General features: G+C 39.0%; 1 protein-coding gene across 1 annotated transcript in view; it reads right to left on the bottom strand.

The window, feature by feature from the left end:
* The window catches only part of LOC107745626 (nuclear pore complex protein Nup214-like), a 60,012-nt gene extending 40,239 nt beyond the window's left edge, over positions 1–19,773 (bottom strand). The window contains exons 1-21 of the mRNA XM_016559544.1: positions 19,588–19,773; positions 17,585–17,780; positions 17,354–17,505; positions 15,553–15,751; positions 15,340–15,410; positions 13,888–13,951; positions 12,601–12,704; positions 12,410–12,516; positions 12,239–12,305; positions 11,165–11,291; positions 10,392–10,550; positions 9,243–9,684; positions 9,027–9,160; positions 8,709–8,806; positions 8,528–8,608; positions 8,298–8,447; positions 5,718–5,876; positions 5,538–5,644; positions 5,279–5,461; positions 2,562–2,647; positions 2,274–2,357 (exon numbers count right to left, since the gene is read on the bottom strand). Of these exons, the coding sequence (XP_016415030.1) occupies positions 2,274–2,357; positions 2,562–2,647; positions 5,279–5,461; positions 5,538–5,644; positions 5,718–5,876; positions 8,298–8,447; positions 8,528–8,608; positions 8,709–8,806; positions 9,027–9,160; positions 9,243–9,684; positions 10,392–10,550; positions 11,165–11,291; positions 12,239–12,305; positions 12,410–12,516; positions 12,601–12,704; positions 13,888–13,951; positions 15,340–15,410; positions 15,553–15,751; positions 17,354–17,505; positions 17,585–17,780; positions 19,588–19,629 (2,812 nt within the window). The 5' untranslated portion in view covers positions 19,630–19,773. The remainder of the gene's footprint in view (positions 1–2,273; positions 2,358–2,561; positions 2,648–5,278; positions 5,462–5,537; positions 5,645–5,717; positions 5,877–8,297; positions 8,448–8,527; positions 8,609–8,708; positions 8,807–9,026; positions 9,161–9,242; positions 9,685–10,391; positions 10,551–11,164; positions 11,292–12,238; positions 12,306–12,409; positions 12,517–12,600; positions 12,705–13,887; positions 13,952–15,339; positions 15,411–15,552; positions 15,752–17,353; positions 17,506–17,584; positions 17,781–19,587) is intronic.
* Between the last annotated feature and the right edge of the window lie 312 nt (positions 19,774–20,085).

Raw genomic sequence — 20,085 nt, 5'->3', positions numbered from 1 at the left:
CTGTCAGTCATATAATGGAAGTGAATGGGAATCACGGCTTTGAGAGTCAAAAAAACATACACAAACAAAACCAAATTAAACCCTGCGGCTCGTGACGATACATTGATGTATAAGGCACGAAACGATCGGCCTGTGCAAGAAACTGAAAAGTATTTATATAGTTTTTTACCTCTCATTCACCGCAATGTCTGAACTGTCCTGAGCGCATTCGCATCTTTTTCTTTAGCCGGCACGTGACACGTCTTCTTCCTCTTGCTTTACGGCAGATCGCAGACTTATAAGTGCATTACCGCCACCTATCTCTCAAATGGACCATTGACACTCCTAATTGAGATTGTAGATAAGAGTGTCAATGGTCCACTTGGAAGCTTTACACATCGATGTATCGTCACGAGCCGCAGGGTTTAATTTGGTTTTGTTTGTGTATGTTTTTTTGACTCTCAAAGCCGTGATTCCCATCCACTTCCATTATATGACTGACAGATTGCAACGGTTTGAGTTAAAAATCTTCGTTTGTGTTCTACTGAAGAAACAAAGTCACCTACATCTTGGATGCCCTGGGGGTAAGCAGATAAACATCAAATTTTCATTTTTTGGGTGAACTATCCCTTTAAGTGTAATTTTAACAAATCAGTTCATTTTAACCTTCAATATTATAGTATGTAGTACCAACTGACTCTCATGTATATTTTACAGCATTAGTTGAGAGATTTTTTTCCTTGAGAAAATTTGGCATGCACTGTACCTGATATTCAAAATAATCGATATTGAATCGAATCGAATCGTGAAATTTGTGTCAAAACCCAGCCCTAGTAGAAAGACTAGTAGAACGCAGTTAGAATGACCTAAAATTCAGTAAAACTTTCAAACAGGCTGTTATTAAGCCTCTCATTAAAAAAAAAAACACAACTTGATCCGAGAGAATTAGTTAATTACAGACCGATCTCAGTCAAAGATACTAGAAAAGGCAGTATACTCACAACTACATTCCTTGAAAAATGGTATCTGTGAGGATTTCCAGTCAGGATTTAGACCATATCATAGTACTGAGTTACTCATCAGAGTTACAAATGATCTGCTCTTTTATCATCTGATCGTGGTTGTATCCATCTATTAGTGCTACTGGATCTTAGCGTTGTTTTGAATAGACTAGAAAATTATGTGGGCATAAGTGGAAGTGCATTGGCATGGTTCAAATTATACTTATTTGACTGTCATCAATTCGTAGCAGTGAATGATGAGGTATCATATCAGTCACAAGTGCAGTATGGAGTACCACAAGGCTCAATACTAGGAACTTTTGCTTGTCACACTTTACATGTTACCCTTAGGAGATATCATCAGGAAACATGTTGTTAGCTTTCACTGTTACACTGATGATACTCAGCTCTATATTTCTTCGCGGCCGATGAAGCATATCAATTTGCAAAACTAATAGAATGCATGGTTGATATAAAAAAACTGGATGACTAATAATTTCCTACAGCTAAATTCTGAAAAAACAAAAACAGAGATGTTAATTACTGGACCAAAAAACTCAGCATGTAATAACCTAGAACACCGTCTAACACTTGATGGCTGCTCTAATCTCTGGCAATATTGGCGACATGATTGCACAGATACTATTTGAACTGAACTGAGCTGGATGATTGAGTCACTGAATCAATGAAGAACTGAATTTAACTGAAAAATTGAGTGTTTATTATTGCCCTCTTGCATTATCGACACACTATTTTCCTGTTTAATACTGTAAAGCTGCTTTGACACTATCAGTATTGTATAAAGCACTATATAAATAAAGGTGACTTGACTATATGGAGGCAAAAATGTTTTGTCTTATACTTATATTTATGATAGAGTTTTTGTTTTATATTTATGATATAGTTAAGCAATATCACAAAAGCAATCCTGCTGTTTTTTTTTTCAGATTATTAGCACAACTGCAAATGTGATTGATTTTATACAACAGTTAATATTTTGAGCTACATTTTAGACACAATATTGTCTGTTTTTGAAAATAGTTCCAAACAAAGCCACAGGAAAACCACTGTTCAGCATTTTTATCAGCATTTTTGAACAAATCAATGATTCACTTGCTTCGTTCTGGAATGAATCAGCCTTTTGAATAAATCAGTTAAATTAATGATTCAATGACTCACTCATTAAGACATTAAGGCATAATTTCATTTAAAAAAAAAAAATCACATCTTTTGTTATCAATATGGCACACCTCTAGACATGCACACAATCACAAGCACACGCAGGTGACGTACCTGGAGCTGTGGAGCGCACCGGTGGAGTCTGCCGCTTTGACAGGAAGTTCCTCAGCTGAGACTGTTTGGCTGGGGTCATTTTAGCTGTACACACACACACACACACAGTGACATCAATGAGGTCAATGACAGATGCGTTCAGATCAACAACTCACTGTAGCTCATCTGTGAGCAGAAGCATGTTGAGTCTAATGGCATGAATAATTCAGACTGTGCTGCTGAACATGAGATGATGGACTGAACTGTGGTGAACAGCTCATGAATGACCAGAGGAACACAAGCTCTTACATGGTGATTTGGCAGGAACTTTGGGTGCCGTTTCCAGACTGGCCTTCAGAAGAGAATCCTTCAAACTCTCCAGTTCACTGTCCAGACTGTAAAACACACAGAACATGTGAATCTTCTGAGAGTTTCATCCTGAGACAGTATGAAACTATCAAAAACACACAACGCTCCACTGCGACACTCTTTTTCAGCATGGGCTCCAGACGTATTTCAGCCATTCAGTAGAAATTGACGATATATGGTTTTTACCAATTAATCAGCACTGACAGTTACATTGTAGGGGTTGTAAAGCCACCTTTCCACTCTATCTCCGATAAACGAGAGACCAAGAGTCATTCATTTCCAATGCAGAGTAGTACAGGAACTATGAGAAGTTCTGAGCGTATGCCAAAGTTTCAGATCCAATTTGAGCTTCGGATGCATTGAAATATTTGAATTTCTGCTGCTAGACTGTATGCGACTGCCCGACTGGATGTGAAGTATTCTAATCAAAACTATGATTGTACAGTCTGAATTACCACTATTTTACGACTAAAACAGTATCTATTACGAACTCCATAATAGACAGTAATAGACAATAAAACAGTGCTCAAGTACTGAATTTAGTTCTCTTTCGCAATGTCTTGCGCTTGAACGGTTTAAAACCTTTTGAATGCTTAAATTGGCAAAACTTAAAAACACATGCATATGATAAACTTTCGTGACGGGTCAAATTCGTGACGTGGTAGCACTTTTTTTACCGCTAGTTGCATACATTAGCTTTCTCGAGCACAACGTGCAGAAGCACCTGGTTCTCTTAATTTCTTACACCAGCTACCAAAAGTCTTGCCGTCTCTGCCTATTTCTTCTATCCAAGCCCAGCGGAATTTATTTTTAAGTCCTTTATCAATTAGGATGTCTTCCCCATGCTTCATAAACTTACTCTCCATCCTGCCAACTATGTTTGCTTGCTACTCTCCAACATGACGGCTCTGCTCCGGCATCCATGCTTAGTAGGACTTGGTTGCAGCTGGATCTCAACCACACTTTTTCCAAGACCTGCCCATTCTACTTCTAATTGACTAGTAATGTTAGTTTGGTTGAGAGTGAAAGCTGTATTCCTCTCATCCCATTGGTAGGCGAACTCATGAACTCGAACATGATATCAAAAAGTTACTTTAAATGCAGGACTATCTTTTTTTTCTGCAGCCAAACGACGCACGCCGGAGATCTGGCACGGTGCCGGAAAACTTTAAACCCTGATACTATATCCACCGTGTGTTAAGGCCTATTCTGTGAAAATGCATTCAAATTAGGCCTGCCAAGCAATTAAAAATTTTAACATAATTAAATAATGTGCCATCTAATTAATTGCAAATTAATTGCGCAACAATTTTAGCTAAAAAATTTAAATGCACAATAAAAGTGCATCAAATCAACAGTCCTGATAAAATTAATATCATTATGTTATTACAAGGCCGTGACGAGCGCTGTTAGACCGCTGAGGCAAACCAGCCCAAAAATGTAACTTTTAAAGCATTTTGTCATTATAACAACAAATGTAACTTAATAATTTCAAATTTTGGGTTGGAAAATTTGGCCATTTCTAATTATTTGGGAGGACTTACCTAGTGGTCGACCGATATATCGGCCGATATTTGGCATTTTTCAAATATCGGCATTGGCCGATACGTTTTCCTGTTTGGCCGATGCGTTCGAGGCGGGACTTTTATTTTGACGGCGCTGAGAACGGCAGCGCCTGAGCACAGAGTGCTCACATTCTCCCTCTTGTTCGCTGTCGTCGTTAACAGTTCCGTCTAATACGGATAGAAGTCTATCTAATAATCAGATAGAACAGTTAAACAAAGGAATTAAAATGTATACAAAAAGTATTATAACAATTGCTTTTATATTATTAGTAATAGAATGGCAAATATTATAATACTTTATCTTTTGCTGTCAGCATTCAGCAAATACGCATTTATATAATTTAAACAAATCTTTGAATGTCTAATTAACATTTAATTTCATAAACCTTGCAAACTTAGTCGGATCCAGTTGTGAGATCTTGTGAAGTGTGCATTTGTATTCTGCATGATCGCGTGTTCTCTGCGTGACGGTCGATCCGTGTGAATTGAATGCGGACAGGAGGAGAGTTCAGCTTGACTGGAGACGCGCGATCGACAAACTTTAAACTCATGATTTTAAATTATGCTGCGCTTTATGCATTTGCCCACTGCCATATTCATGTCATTTCCACTGTGTGCTGTATGTAAAATTAGTGTTATCTTGGCTTTATTTAAAAAAATATAATTTCCAATGCACACAAACTTCCCAGAATAATAAGTGCCCTGTTGGTTACAGTGTTTACTTCCTTTTTAATTATATTTTTATTAAATATTTATTTGTGAAAAATACTTTGTCATCTAAAGTATGTTTATTGTCCATTTTCAAATGATTTCAAATGTCTTAAATATTAATTAAAATACATAAAATTATATTGGCTTTATATCGGCCACCCTGCTTTCCTAGATATCGGCATCGGCTGTCAAAAAAAAAAAACAATATCGGTCGACCACTAGACTTACCCCCTTTAATATCTATAGTGGTTACGGCCCTGGGTTATTATCATTATGTTATTAACTGGTTACTGGCCATATTTTTCGATTTTAGTTATCATTAATAGCTAAATCCACTACTGGTGGATCATGACGCCCTGTGCGGCAGACATGTGCTCTAACCTCTGTCCTGAGGGTGTGGAGGGCGTCTGGCTGATGAAGCTCCACACTGATGTCCCTCTGCAGAGCCTCAGCTTGTGCAGGTCACTCTCCAGCCGGTCCAGGCGCTGCTTCTGCTGGTTGATGATGTCCAGGTTATTGGCCAGCGCTGTAAACAGAGCCTCTCTTTCTGGGGCGATCATATGCCTGGGGGAGCAAACACTGACGCTCAGTCGTACAGACGAACAGACAATAAATAAAGCACAATGTCACAGATGCTCACCTCTGTTTCTTCTTCTTCTTTTCCAAGTGTTTCTCCCACTCCATGTCCAAAACGGCATTCACGTCCTCTATGGCGAACTTCACGTACTGGTACAAGTGGCGAATTTCCTGTGGCAAAACCACACTTTCAGCACACGTTATCACTTCATATGATGATCAAGCTATCAGAGGTGGACGAGACCTTGAGCTGCTCCTCTCGTCGAGGGTCTAGTGGTTTCTTGTAGAGCAGCTGGAGGTAGTCTTTGTCTCGGTTTAGTTCACTCTGAGCTCGCGCCTCCTCCGCTCCAGCAAAACCCTCCAGCAGGCTGGTCTTCAGCATGCTGATGTCCCCGTGAAGAGACTTCGTTCAACAGTTCGACACGGTCAGACATGCATTCATAACAACTCAAAACTACGGTCACATCTACAGTTCATGATCAACCGAAACAGACTGGTATGATATTCTGTATTATAACAAGGCTCTATGAAACTCTTGATCATCATTGGTCAAAGGCATCATTTTGGGTTCAAAAGTGTTTTATATCAAGTGCTAAAATGTTCAAATAACCATTGACCATGACCATTTATAACCATTTATTTAAAAATGTGCATTAGTTTATTCATTTGGTAACATTGGAGCTGACATTTGAGTATGTTAATACATTACAAAAAGAAAACAAAATCATGTCTTGAGACCACACTTTCACTTTGTGATGTTGCCTAGAATATATTTAGTATAGTTATAGCTATGGAGGCAAAAATGCCTCTATATGGGTTTGTCTTATATTTATATCATATGACATAGTTTAGCAATACCACACAAGCAAGAGTGCCTTTTCCTGAATATCAGCACGATTGCAAGTGTGACTGATTTCATACAAGAGTTCAATAAACATTTAGTTAATGTTGTGAGATAGATTTTAGACACAATATGTGACCTGTGCTGGCAAAATGAGTCACACTGAGCAAATTTTCAAAAATGAGTTATTTTTATTTTCACATTCTCCATTAAAAGACCTTCAGAATGATGTATGATTTATTGGAATCGGATGAAAAATGACTGAGCTACACCCGTTTGATGTCGATAGAGTCAGCAAAGTCAATTTGGAGAAAAATCGAGTTAAGTTTTCTGAAAAGGATCCAAAGCAAAAATCACAGAGCAACGTTGCATCTTTTCCTCCAGTTCTTTTCTTAATAATAATTACTACATTAATAATCACAATATAGCTATTTTTTATTTTATCTTTATTATTATAAATAAGAACAGATGCAAAAAAAAACAACAAAAAAAAACAGTAGAACAAATATAAGAAACAATTAATGCATTACCTTTTTCATTTTACATCTAAACAAAAGCATTCAAGTAAGAAAAACAAATAATCAAATGTAAAAATCCCTTTAGTGTGTTCATTACAAATTAATTTATTATTAAAACTACAAAAGCAGTTCAATCAAGAGCAGCAAGTGATCCCCTCTTTTCTTTTAGGCTATTGTTAGATTAACATTAATGAGACAGACGGCCAATATATTAAGATCTACTGTAATGCACGGATCTAATATAATGTTACACATCAGATGTGTTTCCCCAACAGTTCCCCAAACATTCACTTAAGACATAACAGATTATGTTTGCGTGAATACTTAAATACTGTAATTCTGTGTATATTTATCGCGATCGCGCGCTGTTGGAAGCGCCTTTATGCTTTAGCGCTTCGGATGACAGTCAGCGTGAAAAGCGAGCGGAGAAAAGGTACTCCTATCAGAAAACGTACAAATAAAGGTAATTAAACATCTAAAATTATTATTTGGAGCATTGGGATTGCTAGACGAGGGCTTAATGAACTAATTTTTGTGAAAACCTTAAAATCGACATTTTTCACTTTTTTTTGCCTGTAGCTCAAAAGTAGCCTGTGCACATTCTGACTCATTTTGCCAGCACGGGTCACATGTTTTTTTGCTCAAATTCACCAAGGAAAATAGTTCCAAACAAAGCCAGAATTCACAGAGCAACACATGGCTGTGATTTGTTATTGAATATGTGTTTTTGAACGAATCAGTTGAGTGAATTATTAAATGACATTCATATAGTCACTTGCCATGTTCCTGAATGAATCAGCTGTTTGACCCAATCAAATGATTCAATGACTCCCTCATTAAGACAGTGACTTGCTGCCACCTACTGGTGGTTTAGCAAGTAAAAAATTCACCTGTAAATCAATTTAAGAGGGGAAATATTGTCCCTTATTGGTTCAATAAATTTCTGTCACTACTGTAAACTAACCACCACACAGAATATGAAGAAGCTCTGGAAGTCAGCTGATACAACAGGCTTAAAACAGCCAATACCAGAGCAAAAACACACTTTCACAATTTGATAAAGCCATATTGTGATTTTGCTTCTAGTTTGACATGCTGTGCCAAAGCAATGGTGCAAATCACAACGTTAGAGACCTTTTTTGTTATTAAGAGAAGCGTAAAAATACTTCCGTCTCATTATGAAACTGTGGCCGTGATGGGCCACGACAACCTAGATAATGAATGGGAAACACTGCTTTACCTGCTCGGAGTCTGAGCTATTTGTAACTCAGATGTTTCATGATGCAAGGCTGTCTTTGCATGATGAATAATCTCATTGTTTGGTTGTGATCATCTAATTTTATTATGTTTTCTTTATGAAGTAACCTTCCTTTGTGAGACATTTAATTCACTGGATTATCAAAAATAGAAGACAATAAGAAGAACTTTCTAAAAATCTCATATCAGCCCTAGGTGCATGTCGTACCTCTGTGGTGTCTCTGATCTCCAGTGTGAAGGCATGTAAGTTCTCGGAGTCTTTTCTCAGGTCTTTCATGTCGTCTGTGCTGCCCACCCTGAAATCAGCATTTCTGCAGCGAGTGTTCAGATCGTCCAGCTCCTTCTCAAAGTGTCCGATCTGAGCAAAGGACAGAACAGGCGCTCAATCAGCATCAGTATAACAGCTATTCAGATGTATACGTAATTTTTGGGCTCTACCTCCTCCAGTATTCCAGTCATGATGGGGTCCGATTCTTTCTTCTGCTGCAGGTGTTTCTCCAGTGCTTTCACAGACACGACCTGCCACAAAACACATGGAAACACACTTCAGATCAGTCTGTGCAAGACACACGAGACTGGACCTCTCTGATGGTGGTTCATCAGTTCTTCAGTGCTGTACCTGTGTAGACGGAGCGCTGGACGCAGGAGGAGCGACTGCGGCTGGTTTCAGCGGAGCGGCTGGAGAAGCGCTGATTTGAGTGTCCCGAGACAACACTACAACAACAACAACATCTCACACCTTAATACTGCATCTCTGATCACTGTAGGGGCCTAAAGCGTGCGAAGAATGATCCTAAATGTGTATATACGACAATTTATGAATTTATCTTAAATACAAGAGTAATGTGAACAAATGCATCAAGTCCACCTATAGAATGTTCACAAATACCCCTTTAAGGGAATGTCTGGACTGAGAAGCTGTGAGGTAGGTGTGTACCTGCAGGGGCGGCTGGTTTGAGCGCTGCTGTCGTCGGGCCACTGACTTCCACTGCTGCGGGTTTGGGCGTGGAGGTCAAAGAAAACGGCTGGGCAGTAGATGCGACTGACGCCAGAGAGTCCACCACCAGAAACCTGCCACAAAACACGCCAAACTCTAATTTGCGGATCATTCAGGATTATCCAAATAACATAATATCTGAGATCACGCGCTCACCTGTCAGTGAGGTTCATCCTGACAGCAGGTGTTGCAGGCTCCACTGGCACTTTGGGGCCGCTGATGATGGGAGACATGGCAGGCGGACGCTGAGGAGGAATGGCCGTTGAAGCACTGCTGACCTCCTTCGGCGCGAAGGAGGAAGTAAAGGAGAAGGCAGGAGCGTATGAGGAGGGTTTGGGAGCGCTGAAGGAGAAACCAGCCGCGGCGGAGCCCAGCGAGAAGCCAGAGGGACCGGCAGAGCTCAGAGCAGGAAGAGAGAAGGAGAAATTTGTGGAGGACACTGAGGTGGGCGGGACCGAGGAGGCAGCAGCAGTAGCTGCTGAGGGCGGGGCTGTGAAGGATAAGGTGGCTGGGGGCGGGGCTGTGCCAAAAGATGCTGGGAAAGATGGGAAGATGGAGGACGCTGCAGAGACGGGAGCAGAAGAGAAGGACGATGACTCTGAAACGAAGTGTGTTAGAACACAAAGTCACCGGACTGCAAACCCTGCATCTTCAATCACTTCTAAATCACTTTAAAAAGTCAATAATAGATTTAAAATGCTACAACTGAATTAAATTTGACTTCATCAAAGCAGCTGTAGGTTTGACTGGCACAGAAAAGTCCCCAATTATGCAATAGGTAGAAAAAAATAGGTGCCGTTGAAATCTTCTCTGGTCTATTTCTTCTGTTCAGTCCGTTATAAGGTCAGACGCGTGTAAAACCATGAACACTCTAAAGAGCTGCTTTTATAGTAGAAACTAATTGAACGTGTTCTAATTTTAATCGAAATTGACATTTTATTTAATGTTTAATACTATAAAACTGCACGCTTTAATAAAACTACTGTATAAAGTGCTATATAAACCTGACTGGAGTAATGAATTCACAGCTGGAGCAAACATATCCACATCGCTATGATTAGATGCTTTCTTAACTGCGGTTTTCTCACCATTATCATTTTGTTGTGTGTTTGTTACTGAGAGCAAAAGTGTGCAGCACATTTTTACATTTTCATCTAAATGTGTCGAGATGTTTGCTAACATTATACCGCTGCAAAGGCAAAGTATTTCCGATTTTTTTACTCCTAAGCAAAGAACAAAGTATGCTGTGAGATATATCAGGTGCTTTAAACATTGACAGAGCGAGTCGCATAGCCGTGGTCTTACTGGCAGCAGGCGCTCTCTCTCTGTCCTCGGGCAGCGGGATGGCAGCCATGGTCAGCTGTTTGACCCCTGGGTTGAGGTTCAGTAAAGAGAAGGGACACAGAACTCCATCTGTAGACAGCAGCATCAGCGTCGGCGCCGGAGGCAACCTCTTCTCATCAGCTGAGGACACAAGAAGTGATTTTACAACAAACAAACTAAGTTTAATGTGCAATTTTTGCTAGGTTCAGTTCATTTACATTCACATCATTTCCGACATTTTTGTGCACAGAATTTTACACCATTTCATCAATATATTCTGCCAAATAAAAGCTACAGGATTTGACATGTTAAAAGTTAAGTGTTTGAACATTTGCAACTGAAACTTAAGACAAATACTTGTATTTTAACAATGTAGTGTTAGTTGGTTCTTGTAAAGAGTGAACAAGTATACTTAAAGTTGTTCTTAAAACTAACTATTTCCATTAGCAGTAGAGTCTTTGTTCTTTCTTTGTGTCTGGATGTCTCTGCAGCAGCAATAAAAAACACTTTCTTAGGAAAAGAAACGTCATATCAGTTCAAACAGACGCTTATTTTAAAGTGCAAGGTATTTAAAATGTGTAAAAGCTCTCTAAAATGTAATTTCTTGTTTAAGTGTGTCTTATTGGGTAAATCAAAATTTCCATGCACACCCGCTTCACACATAAAGGAATTATGTAAGCAGATAAGTGGTGAAGTGCAAAGAGTGCTCACTGCTCAGTCACAAAAACACAGTCTACCATCACAGGAGCTCTTACACAGGTGTATGTCCTCCTGGCTGGTGTAATCGATGGCCATGCCCACAGGAAGTGTGTCCTCACTGTTCTCTGTGACAGGAAGCTCCGCTCGACTGGCGTCTTCCAGCAACCAGAGCTCCCAGTTCACCTGCAACACAACATCACATCAGACCTCTGTGACTAACACTTCTGACCTGTGTTATTTGCGTATCAATGGGATACAATTACTTTTTATGCATTTTGTCATTTTTATGAGTTTTTAAAATGCTTTTGTATACTTAAAGGGTTAGTTCACCCAAAAATGAAAATTATGTCATTAATTACTCACCCTCGTGTTGTTCCAAACCCGTAAGACCTTCATTCATCTTCGGAACACAATTTAAGATATTTTTGATGAAATCTGAGGGCTCTCTGACCCTCCCATAGACAGCAAGGTAACTACCACGTTCAAGGTCCAGAAAAGTACCAAGATGATTGACAAAGTAGTCCGTGTGACATCAGTGGTTCAACTGTATACGTTTTATTTAATACTTTTTTTGTGCAAAGAAAACTAAAATAACGACTTAATTCCACATTTTCGTCTCTACTGCACTAACCCTTTAATTTATTTCAGTTTAAATTAAACTAAATGAAAATTAAAAACGCTGCCATGTTACCTAGCTGAAATAAAATAAGTTTAACTTTTTATTTTTATTTATTTATTTTTTGGTTTCAAGGGATAAATTCACCCTCATGTTGTTCCAAACCTGTACGAGTTTCTTTCAGCTGCTGAACACAAAAGAAGATATTTTGAAGAATGCCGGTATCATGTCCTCCATAGTATTTTTTTCCCCCATTCTATAGAAGTCAATGGCTACAGTCAACTGATTGGCTCCTAACTTCATTATATATATCTTATCTTGTGTTCAGCAGCTTAAAGAAATTCACTTTGGAAGGTCTGGAAAAACTTGAAGGTTAACAATAATTACAATTTTCATTTTTGGGTGAACTATCCCTTTAAGTTAAGTATCAAGTGTTTTTTTTTTTTTTAATGATTTTAGTTTTAGTTTATGATAATAACTCATGCTGCTGACCCATCCTCTGGCGAGTGTTTACCTTGTCCTCCTGTTTAGCGATAATGCTGACTTCAATAGCAGCGGCCGATGCAGCCAAAACCAGATCCCTGCGCAGGAGAAATCGGTTTCATTTGATTTTTGGCAACTGTCCGGACTGGCTAGAGGACTAACAAAGCTAATGCAGAGCGCAGGACATGTAGACGAGTCTCACCAGTCCTCGATATGGCACAGGTAGTAGTGATGCTGCCTCTCGGTGCAGGTGCCGTACACCAGGTCATTGAAGTTCAGATAGCGCTCGTCTCTCTTCTCAACCTTTTTCTGACACACACACACAGTTGACACATTGTCATCACAGTCCTGTCTGAAAGGTTTTGTAGTGTGTGATTTGTAAGAGTAACTCACGGGCAGCGAGACGACCACCAGCTCCGGCGGCGTCTCCAGAGACCCATCAGCCGCTGCGTATGCCACCGCAAAGTTAAACGTGCTCAACCACAACACGTCCAGCACTGTGGATCATATACACAAATCAGCACAGACTCAAACAGTCAAGAGATTACTTATGAGAGTGGAAGTGATGTGCAGCTGGTATAAAAATGACTGCGGATTAACATGGACTTAACGGACAAGTTTATATTTCTTTCACTCATTACTTTTCAAACAAACAGTGGATGTTTTTTTGTAAAATTGCAAGCAAATGCTTTGCGTAACTATAATTGAGTAATAGATTTGTGTAATAATCATCATGATCATAAATTAATAATTATTATTATTCAGGGTTTCTGCAGGTTTTATGAAGACTGTAAAATTTGATAATGTCTCAATATGCTGAAACTTACAGATCTCCATTACTTTTTTTAATTCATTTTACAAAAAACAAACAATCAATCAAACAAAAAACTATTAACTAAAATATAGAAATATGTTTTATTACATATCTGATCACACTGCAAAAAAAGTGTTTCTTCCTCAGTATTTTTTCTTGTTTTCCAGAGCATTTACTGGAGAAGCAAAATAACATTATGATTAAAACAGAATGAGTTGGTGATTAATCATATATATGAAAAATCAACTTAATTAAAAGGAAAAACAGATTTTAATTTGTTCTTGTATTAGGCATAAACTCATTTCATTTTGATCAATAAAACAAGACTTCATATTTTTATCTCGCATATCAAGTAAAAGTATCTTGATTTAAAGTCGTTTAGATATTTGTACTGGAAAGCCAAACAAAAATACTGAGGAAGATATTATTATTTTTTTTTTGTTTTTTTTGCAGTGTGTGCAACATTTAATGCCACAGCTTCATGAATTTAAGGCTTTCTGCTCTGATTTAAGACCTTTTTAGGCCTTAATTACAGGAAGGGCGAATTAAGACTTTTTAAGATCTTTTTAACACCTGCAGAAACTCTGTTATTAATATAATTATTTGTATTATTTTATAGTCTCATACAATTACAAAATATTGGACCAAATTATGCAGCCCTACAAACAAGCACAGACTTGGAGCTTAAAATGCATTTTAAACTGCAATTAGATCATTTTGATCGATCATATTGAAACTGCAGTCTCATTATGATCAATACCAATTCACAAGCCAAGGTCTTGGGTTAAAGTTGTGGTGACGCTCAGGTTGATTAGTGCTGACATCACATCTATACAGGAACACGGTCACTGTAAGAGCCGTCGTACCTTTGACAGGGTGATCCTGACTGTAGAAGCTGGGGCAAGGAATCACCTTCTTGGCCTGTAAGGTCTGAGATACAAACACACAGCATGACATCAGACACTGGACGAAACGCCCATTTACAAGGGTGATTACTACAACTATAAAAAGTTTCAATAACCGCTCTAACACTTTCAGAGAGATTTTTTTTCCAGCTAATGAATGATAAAAACATTGACAGCCAATCAGAGTCCATCCTGCTTTGAAGAGCTCAAGCATTTAAAGCAGCAGACGACAAAACTGCCGTGCATGCTTAATAAACACAACAATACTGTGTGTTGGTGTGTAATTTATAGAGCCCGACCGATATATCGTTTAGCCGATATTACCGGCCGATATGAGCTTGTCGCCGATATATCGGTATCGGCGAATATGCCACTGATATCACTTTTTTTTTTTACAGAACATATAACACAGACAAAATGCTTGAAATGGTGTAATTACTTAGTTTGTCCAGCAGAGCGTGCTCCATTGTTTGCTACTGGTGACCTGGATGAAACGCTTTAAAGCTTAAGTCTATGGAAAACCATTGAAATTTTGAACGGCCATATCTCCGTAAAGACGCAGCGAATCCGCACCAAATTCGGGGGATCCCTTCAGCTCGAGGAACCCTCTCGAACGCGAATCGAGTGTACGTCTCGAGGCCCTCTTTCGAATGAGACCACCCCTGCGTCGATAGGTTCGGGAGTTACGGGTGGTTAAATTTGCGGTCCGGCGCCAACTGATCTAGCGATCCCGGGGGGCTACCGACACACGGAGGGTGGCGTTCGAGAGGGCTCATCGAGCTGAAGGGATCCCCCGAATTTGGTGGCGATCCGCCGGCACGTTCGCGAGATAGTGACACCAGCCGACACTTTCACTTCAGTAAGGAGGTCTGTTGTTCAGGCAGCAGCATTCAAGCGTTGGCTTATTCGACCGTAAGTGCCCTGCGAAGTGGACTTCACATGATATTCCACAATGATTCCAGCACCAAGGGAATGTACACGTTACATTCAAAGGGTATTAAAATGCACGAGACGCAAATTTATATTTATTTACAGAGGTATATTATGTCACACTTCACACTTCTCTAGTAAGTTTCGTCGGTGTGTGAAGACAGAAGCGCAAATCCGTGAATAAATGTCCCAAAGTGAAATAAACTTCAACAGAATAAAGTTGAATGGAATTGAATTAAAGTTGAATAAACTTAAAATGTACTGTTCAGTGCACTGATGTCAGACAATCAAATGTTTGGACACACGAATGGGAAAGTGTCCAAACTTTTGACTGGTACCGTACTATAATATACACAAAGAATATCGGCCGATATATCGATATCGGCCCCCAAAAAACCCATATCGGTCGGGCTCTAGTAATTTAGTTCTCATTCTTGGTCAAGTGAAGATCTGTCTGTCATAAACAGTCATGCACAGACTTACAGGAGTGAACTGAACCACTGTGGCGTCCTCTTTCCCAGCAGACACCTGCTTCCCTTTGGGACTCCAGCAAACTACAAAGACAGAGAGAGGAACGAATCAACCAGCTTAAAAATAAGATCAAAGATACTGAATAACTAGTGCTTGAGATATCTAGAGACTGAGAACTGAGAACTAGCACTGTGAGACTAAAGAGAGCACACAGTAACCACTGACCGCATGTGATTCCCGCAGAGGCAGGAAGTTGAGCGACTACACTGACGGAGTCCTGAACGTCCAGCACCATCATACTGCCGTCGGACAGACACACGGCCAGACGGGACGCGTCCACCGGACTCCACTTCAGATCCTGGACCAGCGTGTCTGCAGCGGCCATGGGTCTGAAAGAGGTGAAGGGACGCTTCTCCTGTCTGTCCTGCTGGAGCAAACACACACACACACACACACACATTAACACTCTGGTCTTCACCACACTCTTGATCCTCAAAACAGACTGAAGACAATAAGCGTAACATTTTGTTTTTTCATAAATGTACTACATTTTGTTTCAATCAAATTTATTCTTTAACATTTTGTATTTTGAGGGGATTTCATTGTACTAGACAATAATCACCTCTAAATGATGCATAATTTATTTCTATATAAATTAATACAAATATTAGAAGAAAAATGTCATTTCAGATTAATGCAGTGTTTAAGCAAAGGTATTTGAAATCCAGTGGATGAAAGGCAGATTAATGCCATCTGGAGGGAGAAAAAGAAAATCATATGTAACACCAAGGTTTAACTACTAGATGCCTGCAGGTTTGAAATTAACACATAATTAAGACTTTTTACATTGGTATGTGCTGTATAAAGGTTCAAAATCCTCTAATTTTCACAACTCACAAATTTTTGTCTACTGAAAGTCTTTTCAGGAAGATGCTTTATCAGCTGAACAATCAGGTAAATTATTAAACAACAGTACAATCCACTGAAATACCATGATTTACTGAAGACACCCACTAAAACGTCATTCAGTGTAACAATAGTAGTTCATACACCAAAAAATCTTGTCAGGCATATTCAAAACAAGAATCATTAGATGACATTAAAAGACTATTTAAGGATCACAGTGCAGCCCATAAAAACTAATTAATTGTAATTTTAAATCTTTGTCACTATCCTTCAAACCACTAGGTTTTACCCGTTTGTCAGGAAGACATTTTCATCAATTCAAATATAATAAAATTGAGTATGATCTCTTTCATATATTCTAATAAGTACAGATCAGAATAAGTGTGTCATTACATTTTTACATAAATATATCTGTTACGCTGAATGATGGAACATTATTTTACCCATATTTTGACGTTTTACATTTTCACAAAAGTTATTTGAAAAGTAGACACTTCACTAGCATTTAATTAGGCTTGCCGCGATAGACGGTGCTGACGGTGATACCGGTGTTAAGCCGCAACACCGGGTATGTCACTTGCCCACGAAACGAGATGCAAAAGCGCCTGTTTGGCAATATTTTGGATTTTGAAAAGCCTGTTGACTTTTGCCATTTATCTCAGGTGATTTTAGACGTTTTTTTAAAACATTAGTTTCTTATTTAATTGGTTCTACATTGTTTGCTGAATTTTACTTTATTTAAACTTTGTGTCATTTTTTTCGCGGGGCATAGAGGACCTACAATAATGTACAGTATTTGAAAAAGAATGTGTTTTTTGAACATTAAAGCATGTCAACATATTCTGTTACACCAAATACACAAAATAATGATCTTTAAAAAAGCATCATATGACCCCTTTAAGACCTTTTAACTGTTTCTAATAGTAGTAAAATAGTAGTAGCAGTAGTATACTACTTTAAGTTTGCATCACTGTTATTTTTGTGTTTATTTCTGTAAAGCTGCTTATTTATGTTTTAATGCCATATCAGCAACAATGGCTTTATTCACGGGCAACATTAACAGTATCAGGAGGAAACAAATGAAAGCCCAGCTGAAATATTTTTAGGAGAGCTGAATGACCTTGTTGAGGAAGGTGCGGACGTCGTAGAAGTCCAGTGTGAGCTCGGCAGCGTCCCCCGTCCTGCACACAGACAGCGTCAGCTCGTCGCTGCTCAGAGCCATGTGATGCATCGCCACGCCGACAGCCACTGTGACCACGCAGGAGCACTCCACTGATGAGACACACACACGACACACACGTGAGCCTGAGCGCAGTCACAGCACAGCAGCACAGGGTTCATGCGTTCTTACCCGTGTCATTGGGGTTTCCCTCCAGATGGCCGGCTGCGATCACGTCTCTCGTCCAGAACACTTTCAGCGTCCTGTCTCTGCCAGCGAACGTCAGGCCATATTTGTTGGAGATGGTGAGGAGACTGGAGCGCTCCTTGGGAAGATCCGCAGAAGACTCGAACACGCGGATCTTCTTCATCTGACGGAATTGGAAGTCCTGAGAAGCACAGAAGAGCACATCTGTATGTCAGTGCTTATTACTGCTGTGAAACATCAGGCTTTCCGCAGGGTTTATGAGACCAAGTAAAGAAAATTGGAAGGGAATGCAATACGTCAATACGTTCACTAAATGTAAATGTCTCGTATTAGCAACGCGTCGAAATTTAAAATACATCTTCCAATCAATCTCCGTTTCTTTTTAAATAATTTTACAAAAAAAATAAATTCTCTTCTCCAAACCAACATGGAAATAATTTTACTGTACCTTGTGATCAAACTGCAAAAAACTGATGCTCTTCCTCAGTATTTTTGTCTTGTTTTCCAGCGCAAATCTTTAAAGAATCTTAAATCAAGATACATTTACTTCTTGTTTTATGAGAAATTGATCAAAAGAAAGTGAGTTTATGCTTAAAACGAGAACAAATAGGCCTATCTGCCAAACTCAACTTAAAATCAAACTTAATTCAAAGGGGAAACAAGTTTTCATACCCCATCAACAGATCAGTTTGATCTTGTTTTTAAGCATAAACCTTTTTACAATTTAGTTCAGTTTTTCAGAAAACAAGACTTCATATCTTAGTTTTGCATCTCAAGTAAATATATCTTGATTTAAAGAGGTTTCAATATTTGTATTGGAAAACGAGACAAATACTGAGGAAGAATCTGTTTTTTTTTTGCAGCGTGTGCAACATTTAATGCCATGACTTTATGAAGACTTTCTGCTCCGATGTAAGACCTTTTTAGCTTTTAATTTGCGGAAAGGCAAACTGAGACTTTTTAAAGGGGTCATATGATGCTATTTTAAAGATCATTATTTTGTGTATTTGGTGTAACAGAATATGTTGACATGCTTTAATGTTCAAAAAACACATTATTTATCAAATACTGTACATTATTGTAGGTCCTCTATGCCCCGCCTTTCTCAAACGCGTCGTTTTCAACAAAGCCCCCTCCTTCCGACAAGCGCAGTCTGCTCTGATTGGCCAACTGACCCAGTGCATTGTGATTGGCCCGAACACCATGCAAATCTTCGCACATCGTGACGTAGACATGTGGGGGCGTGTTAGAACAAGCCGTTTTAGGTAGGTGTGGCTGACTCTTAACTTTTATAAAGAATATCTCTTTGGATTTGAGACTTTAGTCTTTGCAACTTTACAGATCTTCTTTATGCACCAAGAGCTTGTAACACTCCAAAGAGAAAGGAAAACTTGAAATCGCACCATATGACCCCTTTAAGAACCACAGAAACCCTGAATAACACAAACACACGTGTGGATGGGAATGACGTCACAACACGTGACACTGAAAACAGGCAACAGAAGAACAAGCAGCCTGTCAATACTCCCGATTCAGGTGTGTGTCAAACAAACTCACAGCTTTCACTTTCATTTCACAGCATGACTGACATTAAAAGGAAGTTCACTTTGATTCAAATCCCAGACATTAATAAATAATGCAGAGAATCTGATGGGAAACTGCATCTGGCTCCATCAAGCTGTCAGTTCGTTACGTATGAAGGAATGGACAGACACATATGACACTTCATAACCTCCAGCATGCGTTTATGTTCTTAGTTCGTGTGCATATGTAATCATTTAATTATGACTAGATCTAGTTTACAAAATTGAAACAACATCAAACCATAATAATTAGAAACTAGACTCAAAACGCACGAGCCACAGTAACTCACACACCATAAACATACGTCACCTTTATCTGCCACAGAACACTATTGCTCTAATAATAATAATAATAATAATAATAATAATAATAATAAGAGTCATGCTAACCGGTAAGGGTCTCACCTTCATCTCTCTCTCTGGAACAGAGTCCGGATCGTCTCCCATCGTTGCAAAGCTTCACTACAATAACAAGTGAATGTGTGGCTAATAGAGTTATTAATGGCGAACTAATGAATTTATTCTGGTCATCTCAAACTCTCTGCGTAGAACCCGCGTTGAACTTTAGCAGGAAGTGACGCTTGTTTTGAAGCGGAAGCGTGTCATCATCATCTTGTCACACGGTAGCGACCTCTACCGGCCAAACGCAGCACAGCAGCGGCGCTCACACTGACCGTAAGTGAAAGATTTTGAATTCATAATGCATAATAAAGTTGTGTAAGTGTAAATTGAAAGCATCTGTAATTCCATTATTTATGTGTCAGTGCATCTGTGTACTTGTAGACGTATAATTAAAGTCTATATGAGACACATTTGAACATTAAACTACTGTCTTCTGGCGAGTACATTATGTTTTTAATGTACTTCTTGGTATTCAGACACCATAATGAATATTGCAGTAGA

Source organism: Sinocyclocheilus rhinocerous, unplaced genomic scaffold, assembly GCF_001515625.1.
Source record: "Sinocyclocheilus rhinocerous isolate Xijiao unplaced genomic scaffold, SAMN03320098_v1.1 scaffold1489, whole genome shotgun sequence".
NCBI classification, from domain to species: Eukaryota; Metazoa; Chordata; class Actinopteri; order Cypriniformes; family Cyprinidae; genus Sinocyclocheilus; species Sinocyclocheilus rhinocerous.
Note: the sequence above shows the minus strand (reverse complement) of the source record. Positions and strands in the feature narration are given on the sequence as shown.